The sequence below is a fragment of the Phyllobates terribilis genome, unplaced genomic scaffold (genome assembly GCF_046119375.1).
Source record: "Phyllobates terribilis strain yellow unplaced genomic scaffold, ASM4611937v1 Scaffold_11__3_contigs__length_659146591, whole genome shotgun sequence".
NCBI classification, from domain to species: Eukaryota; Metazoa; Chordata; class Amphibia; order Anura; family Dendrobatidae; genus Phyllobates; species Phyllobates terribilis.
Window position 1 is genome coordinate 130,246,932 of NW_027362771.1, and position 12,008 is coordinate 130,258,939.

At 39.1% G+C, this 12,008-nt stretch overlaps 1 protein-coding gene across 3 annotated transcripts; it reads left to right on the top strand.

Annotated features, from left to right (window-relative positions):
* The first annotated feature begins 4,999 nt into the window (after positions 1-4,999).
* Positions 5,000-11,176, top strand: MYF6 (myogenic factor 6). Of its 3 annotated transcripts, none has more exons than XM_073651597.1 (3): positions 5,000-5,579; positions 6,541-6,631; positions 10,548-11,176. In XM_073651597.1, the coding sequence occupies exons 1-3, from the start codon at positions 5,070-5,072 to the stop codon at positions 10,706-10,708; spliced, it is 762 nt and encodes a 253-aa protein (XP_073507698.1). In that variant the 5' UTR covers positions 5,000-5,069; the 3' UTR covers positions 10,709-11,176. The 3 variants fall into 3 exon arrangements, with proteins under 3 accessions (XP_073507698.1, XP_073507699.1, XP_073507700.1); XM_073651598.1 differs by having other exon boundaries at positions 10,575-11,176; XM_073651599.1 differs by having other exon boundaries at positions 10,578-11,176.
* Positions 11,177-12,008: the final 832 nt, after the last annotated feature.

Below are 12,008 nucleotides of genomic sequence, written 5' to 3' on the forward strand. Positions count from 1 at the left end.
CAGGCTGATCGCCTCCATGCCATGCCGCATTGACGGAGTAATTGATGCAAAAGGAGCCCCGACCAAGTATTGAGTGCATTTACAGAACCAATACTTACATACATTTCAGTAGGCCAGCATTTCGGATTTTAAAAGCATTTTTCAAGCTGTTGTTATAAAGTATTCTAATTTACTGAGATAATGACTTTTGTGTTTTCATTGGCTGTAAGTCATAATCATCAACAATCATCAAAAAGAAATAAACACTTGAAATAGATCACTCTGTTTGTAATGACTCTATATAATATATGAGTTTCACTTTTTGTATTGAAGAACTGAAATAAATAAACTTTTTGATCATATTCTAATTTAATGAGATGCACCTGTAATATGTAATTTCCAGGGAAAGGGTTAATCTTTCAGTAAATAGCATTACAATGCCGCCCCACTGCCTTTCTGAAAGTGCAGCTTCTGGGAGAAAATAAACTTATTTCTGCCCGGAAGCCACGGGCTTTAAGTCATAAGGGTGTGCATAAAACAGCTTCAGTCACCGTCTCTATTCTGAGCAATATTCAGCAGACGACCAGCAATGTTCTGTTTGGAGATCTGTGGCCTTCTCTTTGCAATCTGCCATAAACATCATTGTTTTTCAGTGTCCTACTGATGATGGACTCATGAACATTAACATTAGCTAATGTAAGAGAGGCCTTTAGTTACTTAGTAGGTACCTTAGGTTCCTTTATGACCTTGCAGACTATTATACCCCTTGCTTTTTGGAGTCTTATTTGTTGGTTGATTACTCCTGAGGAGGTCTTAATGGTCTTAAATTTTCTCTATTTGTGCACAATTTGTCTGACTGTGAATTGGTGGAGTCCTAACTCTTTCAAGATGATTTTGTAACCTTTAGCCAGATGAGCATCCATAACTCTTGTTCTGAGTTCCTCAGAAATCTCCTTTTGTCATGCCATGATACACTTCTGCAAATGTATGGTGAATATCAGACTTTGATAGATTATATTTTTTTTTAAATAAAATAGGTCACCTAATCACACCTAATTATCATCCAATTGATTAAAAACACCAGACTCTAATTTCAGCTTGAAATTATCTACTTATCCAAAAAGTTCACATATTTTGTCATTCACAGATATGTGATATTGGATTATTTTTGTCATTTAAGAAATGAAAAAGTCTAATATTTTTTACTCATTTGTTTGATTATTGTCTCTTTATCTAAAATAAAGACTTGCATTAAAACCTGATGTAGGTAAAATTTTTGCAGAAAGCTGAAAAATACTAAAGGGTTCACAAACTTTCAAGCATAACTGTATATGAGGTTTTGAACAAAACCAACAAAGAAAACTCTCCTAAGTTATTGCCCCTGGTTGTTAAAGAGAATTTGTCTTTTAAGCATCAAAAATGTAAAACAAATGGATTGTCTACATGTTGATGGATTTAACTATCAGTTACATTTTCATTTATTTTCCTGTAGAAAATCCACTAATTTTCCAAATCCAACTCTTCAGCTCTGGAATACTGTAAATTATGAGAAAGTAAAGCTTAACCCTATTTTGGCTCCGGACCTAGAAATGACTCCTACTGTATGTTCAGAGATCCCAGTAAAAAGAACAATGGTTATCCCTAGGGTACTATATACAAATACATAGCGCATAATTCAAGCTTATTATTACAAGTATCATAGTTCAGTGAAATGCCAACCTTAGCATATCAAGGGGGAAGTAAAGATTGTTCTACTATTTTATCTGGTCAAATCTACCCATTATAACAAAGAAACTGTACAATGGTCTAAAGCTCAATAATGTAACAATATCACCAGTGCCAGGGTCAGCGTGTATATTTCATGATGTGAAGTCATGCTGAAGGAACTGAACGACTTGCCAATTGGCAGCTACAGCCACAGGATGTGTGGTCATTTAGATTAAATCACTTTCCACATTATCATTCATGATACTGTGCCATTGAGACTCCAAACGAAGAACTGCAAGAGTTTCACTCAGATTAGTGCGTTTTGTCAAACAATGATTCAGAACTTTGAATGTGAATTCACATGACGTTTAGATATTGGATGGAACCCTTTCCTTATTATAATGACTAATTCAACAATGATCTCACGCTATTTTTGCAACATGAAGTGTTTGCTCTAAACTGCATATATGTTCTTTGATGGAGGCTACGTGGAGGCTTTTATAGCATGACCAATTATAACTGTACAGAAAGTCCCCATGACATCCCAGACATGAATTCTTTCTAAAGCTAAAAAAAATCCTGGCCTCCAAAAGATTAATCATTTGCCAGAACTTGACAACACCATATGCTCTTGGCTACAAAATAACCATATGGCATGCCTATGTATTAGTATGGTAGTTGGAGATACCAGCTTAGTTCAATGGGGAAATATCAACCAGAGAAGTCATTAAAATACTACATATTGCAAAGTGGTAGACTTAAAAGTCCAAAGTTCAGTTCGGGTACCAGAACTGTACCCGAACTTGAACCTGAACCCGAACCCCATAGAAATCTCTCTAACCAAAATGGTCACTTAGTGGTCTTAAAGCAGCCACAGACTATAGATAAAAGCAGGTTGATGTCTGAACAATCATTTAATGAGAGATCATCTGTTGAACAATTGCTACTCCAATATAGCCATACACATTTTGATCTACGGTATATTGGCTGTTACCGTCATTCTACCTAACCTTACATTATTAATGATACAGAGTCAATGAAGATCAATCTTCCTGGTAAAATTCTTAAACTGTTCTCAGAATAATCTTTCTAAAGTTCTATTTTGGATTTGCGAGTATGGGATGACAATTTGTTTTCAGATGATGACAATTTGTCACTGGTGGTTAAATATTTCTCAATGAATGGTGTTTGAGCACAATTTGACAGGGTCACAGCTCAGCAATTGTACAGAACTGTGGTGAGGTGGTGAGTTCCCCTTCAATGGACGTCTTCAAACAGAGGCTGGACAGACATCTGTCTGAGATGATCTAGTGAATCCTGCTTTGAGCAGGGGGTTGGACCAGATGACCTAGGAGGTCCCTTCCAACTCTACCATTCTATGATTCTATGATTCTATGATTCTACTAGTAATGTGTACAGAGCTGACCCACATCGTGGCATCCTCTTTTATCAACTATAAAGGTACATGAATGTACATAGGAGAACTCTAGAACTCTGCATTGGAACCACAGGAGCATCAAATAGTAAGTAGATGCAGTGTAAACTATCCATGTTAAATTTTATAGTGACCTCAAGCATGTGCTCATACTACTTCAATGCTATGGAAGTCAACAAAGGGGTTAGAATAGCACTTCAGGAAAGAGGAGGGTAACTGTAGTTAGTGATATTACTGTCGCTTGTAAGATACAGTGACTAGGTAAATTAAAGCGTTGGAAGCTATAATTACTAAGAAAAAAATTATAACCTTTAAGACTTAAGCAGTTGAGGAGTCGATAGACAATGTGAAATGCACTGGGTGACAATTAGGTCCTCTATTAGTCGTAGCCAGTAGCCACTGGCAGATTGCCTTTTTATTGCACCAGTTGCTCTTTGTATCCCCTTTGAGTAGGGTGAGGTTTGCTTCATAGGGTGACCTAGAGAGGATGGTAGCCTCCTTACCCACAACTCCTCCAGACATGGTTTTGACATGAAAATTGGTTTGTCATCTTTTGTGTCCACCAACAATTTCAGATACTGTTACAACTGTGTTCTGGTACTGTGGTGTACCCAGTACAAGTGTCATTTAGTGTCAATGGGCCCGATTCATCAAAGCTTTTAAGCCGGAATTCTGGCATAAAAGCTTTGAAAAGTCACAAAATTTAGGTGCAACTAGAGTAAAATCTAGTGAATTTTGGCGTACTCATGCCAGTTTCTGCCACCTCTGACAAAATGAGTGGAGCTGGAGCAAGACATGGACTTGGTGACCGCAGCTCATTAAATTAATGACGAGCAGTGGTGTTCGCTTTTTCCCAAATCTTTTTACAGGAGATGATGGAGTAGGATTTGTGGCAAGACACACACAGAGGTGTATGCAGCTTGTCTGACACACTTTATTCATGAAGAGAGTGTTTGACCTCATAAAAACCGGCGTCAACAATGTTGGTCTTGATGCATCAAGCTCTTTGTTTATACTTTGTTTATTCCTCCATATATCTCTGACCTAGTCTCCAGGTACATACCCGCGTGCAACCTCCGATCCTCACAAGATCTCCTGCTGTACTCCCCTCTTATCTCCTCTTCCCACAATCTCATACAAGATTTCTCCCGTGCATCCCCCCTACTCTGGAACTCTCTACCCCAACATATCAGACTCTCGCCTACTGTGGAAACCTTCAAAAGGAACCTGAAGACCTACCTCTTCCGACAAGTCTACAACCTGCATTAACCATCGCTCCACCATACCACTGCACGACTAGCTCTAACCCCACCTACTGTATCCTCACCCATTCCTTGTAGACTGTGAGCCCTCGTGGGCAGGGTCCTCGCTCCTCCTGTACCAGTCGCCATCAGGTTTTGTTCATGATTATTGTAATTGTTTTTGTATGTATACCCCTTTTCACATGTAAAGTGCCATGGAATAAATGGCGCTATAACAATAAATAATAATAATAGTACTATTAATCATCAATTTTATTTAAGTTTTATTAAATTTTACTAATAATTTCTTTAATATGGTCTTTATGCTTGAAGGTGTTATGTGAGTATGTTCTAATATTGGGCCATTGCTGTGATCAAGAAGCTATAATTTAACAAAGTCCTTTTTCACACTGTATAATATTAATGTAATCCCTTAAAGTAGCTATTTAATTTTCCATCTGTATCTAAGTTAACCTTGAAGGGGATTTTATCTCCATAGATGTAAGAGCTGAGAGGGGCTGCACCCAGGAGACTCTTGCAATCAGTTTTGAAGGGTGATGCACTGCGACAGATAAAAGTTGGATAGAGTTTCAGGAGCTATATAAAGACAGACTTATGTCACTGTACTAATTAAATTCCTTTAGGGCTGTGCTGTTTTGAGCATAGCACTCGACCAAGGGAGCTTCAGTAATCAAGGGCAAAGCATAATGATGGACCTTTTTGAAACAAGTTCCTATTTCTTTTACTTAGAGGGAGATAATGGAGCGTTTCAACAACTGGAAATGACAGATGGATCTCCTTTGTATCCAGGTAGTGAAGGGACATTATCCCCTTGTCAGGATCAATTGCCAGGAGATGCTGGAAGTGACAGCAGTGGAGAGGAACATGTTTTAGCTCCACCTGGTCTACAACCCCACTGTCCTGGACAATGTTTGATTTGGGCTTGTAAGACATGTAAACGGAAGTCAGCCCCAACGGATAGAAGAAAAGCCGCCACTTTGCGGGAAAGGAGAAGGCTAAAGAAAATTAATGAGGCTTTTGAGGCTTTAAAAAGGAGAACTGTTGCCAACCCAAACCAAAGACTCCCCAAAGTTGAAATTCTGCGCAGTGCCATAAATTATATTGAGAGGCTACAAGACCTCCTTCAAAGTCTGGATCAACAAGACAAACCCCAGAAACCTGACGAGCCCTTCACATATAGTCCTAAGGAGGCTGATGTAAGCAAACAAGTGTATTTGGTGTTCACATTACTTGTCTTTAGATGTTTGTCTAATTGGATGGCAGTAGAAATTGTAGCTAAAGTAGACAAATCACTGTATAATGAGGAACATACAGTAGTAAACCTACAACTAGGCTACAGGATACATCACAAGGATTTACTGAGTATACAGCGTACAACATTTTACAGAAAAACTTTTGAAAAAGGGCAGATGTAGATCAATAATGTTTTGTTTAGGAAAAAGTTGAAATGACTTACCCTGAAAAGAATTAACCCAAAATACAAGTAATGTAGACTCAAGGGCATATGACCAATACAGGCGAAACGCAGTGTTGTGTCATAAAAGTATGTGTTACACTCAGCCACTTCTCAGCCAAGAATTTGTTGCTGCAGCTGTCCCAGAAACTTATTTCAAGCTTGACCATTGTAACAGAAACAGCAAATGAAGACAGCAAGGCGAGCCAAAACTTTATACATTTAAAGGATGCGTTGTAATGTTTCCACCAGGAAAAATTTCCTTCAGTTTTACACAAATTATAAAACTGCCATATTTATGTGCAGCTTCCAAAAGCTACAAAATAGTATAGAAAATATGGGAACCGATCATTTACCACACTAGTTCGGCAAAGCTACATTTAACAATTAGAAACAGAAAGGAATAGGAAATAGAAAAGTTCTAAAATGTTATATTTGTGTCAGTCATTTGTAATGCAAAATATTTGCTCTGCTGTTATATATCTATAATGTCAGACAAAAATTATTAATTGTGATACTCAGAATCCAAATTGTACATTCAGCGCAACAACTTACAATATAAAAGGGTTTAAATCATACCCCAAGTTAGAGAGTTAAACAATATGTGCCTAAAAGCTGGAGTAGAACAGAACATTAGTGAGCCACAAACTTTTAGAAATCTAACTTGTGATTTGATATTGATTCTTGATGTATAATTATAATAGGTGCACAGAGAAGATTTCTTAAGTAGCTGTCATACGGACTGGCACAAAATTTCCAATCATTCCACGATGTCAGAACTGAACTCCAAAGGAGGTAACTATATGCATTTTCCAGCGACTTACGTAACTTGGGTGAATCATAGTCGCAGGGGAGTCCAGATTACCCTACCCTATTCTGTCTTAATACTGGAGAATTTGGACCACACTGATGTAGGTGTAAGGGTATGTTCACAGGTGCTGCACATGCTGTAGAACTTCCATCTAAAATTGAGCACAGATGGAAAAATAATTCACATGCAAATGGATTTTAAATGCGCAATTTGCAAATTTATGTTGAGAATTACCAGCACGGCAAAATCCACAAATTCCTTAGCAAAGTTAAAAATATGAAAAAAATGCCGTTCTCAACTTTCCCTGGCATCTTAGGCACTCTTGCCCATTCTTCCTGCCAGTCTCTGAACAATTTGCCCCCCTTTAATGATTTTTTGTCTCATGTGACCACTGCAGCCAATCATAGACAGCAATGATTCATATGAGATGAGACGTCATTGTAAAAGACTAGGAAATACACAGAGTGGCAGGATAATGGGTCAGCATTACCAGGGAAGGTGTGTTAGGGTTTCCTTTTCATTTTACCTTGTCTGTAGAAAGAGATACAGATTTGCTACTGCAAATGTGACTGTGTTTCTCGTGGAATTGCAGTTGAAATTTTTAAGTGGCTTTTAAACTCCTTGCGAACATGCTCTAGTTTTATCTAAAAAAAATACTAATACACTAGGAAGATAGGGCACCATTGATTCAATTAGTCTAGTTACTTATTTGTACCATAGACTACACACAAAAATATGCATACACATAAAATAACTTAAAAAATTAGAAAATTTACCATAGTGCTCCCATAACATAGGAGAACACAGGTAGCTCTTCTCTTATTGATGTATGGGCAGAGGACCCACTGCCACAAAAATGTAAGAAAGTAACACTTTCACTAAGAAGCCAAAGTTAGCGCATTATAGAGTAGGATGAAACATCTGAAATTATACCTATTATATCGCCCTCTAGTGCTGCATTAGCGCAAAAAATCATCTTATATTCATATGTAAATTAACTGTACAAGTGAACTGGTGTGTGTATGAGTGCACTTGCAGACTAATGCTCCTCTTAGTTTCTCCTCAGCGTTGTCGTCCCAGCTTCTTGATTGACGGTAGAGACAGAGGATCCATTGCAGGATGTCATCTCTGCTCTCCTCTGTCAATAAAAAAATAGGTGCAGTGCTAACAGGAAGAAGCAAAAGGGAGCCATAGACTGCAAGTGAACTGATACACCCACTAGTGCACTTGCAGAGCTAATTTGCATATGACTAAAAAATGAATGTTGGTGTGACACAGCGATGGAGGCCAATGAAACAGATATAATTGGAAATATTTCATCCTACCCTATCCTGCCCTACCTTTGGTTTATTAGTGAAAGTCTTACTGTCAGATTACCTTAAAAGAAGTTATTCGGGGCTTTGAAATTGACGGTATAATGCTGATTGTCTCTTCAGAGAGGAAGAGGACTAGAACTCTAGTGCCACCTACAGGAAGTAGCAATCCTTTAACGAGCCTTATCACATGACTTAGGATAAAAGCCAATACCAGAAACTCAATTTGCAGACACTGTGTTTCGGGGTTATCCTAAGTCATGTGATAAGACTCGTTAAAGGGTCACTATTGACATTTAGGATTGCTACTTTCTGTAGGTGGCACTAGAGTTCTAGTCCTCTTCCTCTCTGAAGAGACAACTTGCATATTTCCCAGAGGAGCATTGCGGCTTTAAAAGTCTCCTCACCTAACGTGCTTAACACGTCACTCCCCGCAAGGAGAAATATTACCCCTAGATATGGTATAATGCTGAAACAGGCATAAGACCATCAACTGTTTAAAGGGGTCTGTGATGCTCTAGTGAAGATTGATTCTCCTTAATTGTTAAAAGGGAAGCTGTCAGCTTGCAAATGCTGTTGAGTATTTAAGCAGCATGGTATACGGCGGGAAACAGAACCAATTGCTATAAAGATTATGGGAAAAGATTCACTATAATGTGTATTCATTAAATCCATACTCTGCAGTCAAGGGGGTGGTCCTAATCAGTGATTATCATCGTTCGCTGTGTAGGTGTGCATATAGAGATAGGACCACCCACCAGACTGTCAAGCCTGGAATAAGCAGGGATTTCAATAAATAAAATTTAAGTTATACTGAATGTGCTCCTATAAAACTTATATATCAATCTGCTCAGTAGCTACTGCTCTCTAAAATGATGCCTACAGATTGCATACCATTTCCAACATGGCAGGTTACCTTTAACAGCTCCACAGTGAAAAGAATATACTGTATCAAGTTATTTCATGCATATGTTAAAGTAAATGTATATGTGTAGTTTATGCTATAAAAATAATATTAATAACATAAGTGCTGCACCATCTTTATATTGAATCAGTAGTACCTATATTTAATACAGGGTTTTTTTAGAGAACTATTAGGGTACGTGCCTGGTACTGCAGCTCACTGTCCCATTCACTTATTCAAGTGATTTGGACTGAGCTGTAATACCAGACATGTGCTACAAGCAGTACAGATCTGTGCCTGGTAAACAATGAAAAGTACTCAGCTTCATTAGCAGTTATCAGAGGGGATGCAGGTTTGACACCCATTACACAATAATCCAATATTTATGGCCCATTACTTGAGATCAATTTAAAAGTCTCAAAAAAAAAACGTTCAATCATTATCCACGGTTAGGCAGCTAAGACATATACATTTACCTTCTTTGGGGGGTTCTTATCGGGAACATTTTGAACAACACTATATTCCAACATGTATTTTTCAGACTGCAGTCTGCCATAAACAGATGTCCACAGTCCAGGGTAAATTAATGCTTTAGTGTAGGTCCACCAAAGATACAGTATATCTATGCTACAAGGCCACATTCACACATCCATGTTTTGTAGTCCATGTACACAGTGGCATAAATAGAGTCCGATGGACCCTGGTGCAAAATTTGGACCTGGACCCCACCTGCATGTTGGTCAGATGTACTGGCCCTTGTAGCGTTCTAAATCCTAATAAGACATAAGTGTTGCCCCCTCCCCCCATAATGTACTAAGGTCCCCCATCATGTAATAATGTGCCCCATCCTGGGCCCCTTCATGGTACAATGTTCCCCAACTTGGGTTGCTTCCTGGTATAATGTCTACCATCCTGGACTCGTTCCTGGTAAAATATCCCCATCCTAGTACAATTTCCCCATCCAGTAATAATGTCCCCCATCCTGGTGTAATGTACCCTCTCCTGGGCCTGTCTTATAATAATGTTCCCCATTCTACCGCTATTCTCTAACACATTTAAAAAGAAAACAAACAAAATGATTCTTCTCAACATCCCCGTCTCCCACGGTGTGCGGGTGTCCTCTTCTGTAGCCGAGGCAGAGGCCTGCAGCTTGCTTCATTGTGCCTGCTATGGACAATGCATGACATCACTGCTATGGAACACCTGTAAATGGCACACTGATGTTAGCTGCCAGCCCATTATTGCCCGACAGAGTGTATTGCGGTGCAGGGAACCGACGGGTCTCTGCACCACAATACATTTCAGCTTGATGTGCTTCTTCAGATGCACATCCAACTGAATTGAATAAGGTGCTGGTGTCAGCGGGCCCCGCTCCCGCACGGGCCTGGTCGAGGTCACACCCTCTGCAACCTCACTTGTTAAGCCCGTGTGTGTATAGACTCCAAAGCACAAGCCAGCCGCAAGTCTCCTGACCCGAACTCAACAGCCTAATAGGCTAATATATGAGACTGTCGAGTTTGGGCCAGGAGACTCATAGCCATGCATCGGCATCTAGAAATGGAGCACAAAACATGGATGTGTGAATCATAAGAGGAACCTATGAAAATAGTACCGTGAGTAGTCCATGACTGTGAGTATCACTGGAAAAGCTGATGTAGCTGTTGTAATTATCTTCTCTTGCAGCATTTGTCACTGGCATTTGTTTTCCAGAAGGATCTATTCACGAGTCCTCAGCTTCCTGCAGCCTCCAGTGCCTCTCTTCCATAGTAGACAGTATATCATCTGAAGAGCCGAAGGTCACATGCACTATTCAGGAACTGGTAGAAAGCACTAATCCCATGTAATATGTCACGCCTGTCTGCCAGACAAGAACCATTGCTGTGATAAAATGGATGCCACAAGTAAAGAGATGGACGTAATGCTCCCCCGACTAGTTAAAGGTGTACATACTATTTTATCTATAGAGGACGTCCACTAAATCATTCAAGTCTATTTATTACCAAAATGTCATTTTGTGTGATGAAAGTATTTCCTTCACATTCAGCAAAATTCATTCCTGTCTTTGTCACATGCAAAGATGTCATTTTATATTTTTCTTTACATACTGGTAATTCCCCATCTTCTTATAGGAAATGCTTTTCATTCTGGAAGTGGACAAGTTGTAAATGTGGCTTATCTATAACATGTAAGATATGTAATATGTTACTTTAAAGAACAGAAATGCAGATTTGCTGTTATAAAGTGATTTCTCTATACGTGTTGTTGGCATATATGTATTTTACAGTAATACAAATATATTAGATATTCGATCACATGGTTTATGAGTATTTCTGATTTACATAATTAGTATAATATTCAATGTACTAATTGTCTCATATAAATGTCACTTTAGACCCTAAAGGCTTTTACTCCCTATATTAACTGTAAGGGTGCTTTCACACTGCGTTCTGGTACCCCTTCGATGGTCCCATCGGGGCTTATGTCAGAACCACCGGCAAAACAGGATGCGCCGACAGAGCCATAGACTATAATAGTGATGGCAAAGCAAACTTGGGCTCTACCATGCATCATTTTTGGGCTTGTATGCCTACTGGAAAATGAAGCACGACGGAGAACACATTCGCTCTGACGGCACCATTACAGTCTACAATCTGATCGCAAATGCCTGAATTCCATTTTGTGGGGGGTTTGGACATAAGCCACTATGGGACCACAATGTCAAAATGCAGTGTGAAAGCACCCTAAGTCCATTCATTCTTTTACTACTTTTTTGATACATTTAATACACAATCAAAACCCAAGAAAAACAACAAAATGAGCTTATACCTGGCAGCAAGTCAGTAAATAATGACATGCCTAGTTAACACTATTTTGATCAAAATACAGCCCACCGCGGAAAGGTGTACCCAATAAGGATGGTCCTATCCTTTTTCTAGTATTAAAACCTTACCCTGTATCAGTCAATTTCAATGTAAATAAGGGCAGAGCAGGACACAGGCTGACTGTTTAGACACCTGCCCATGGGAAGCTACATAGATAAATGCCTAACTCAAAAGGGTAGCCATGGGCTGTTTGTACAGCGTACAAGAAACGACAGCAAAACCAAAGACATGAGCTGGAGCATAAGTTGGTATACGTGCTGTG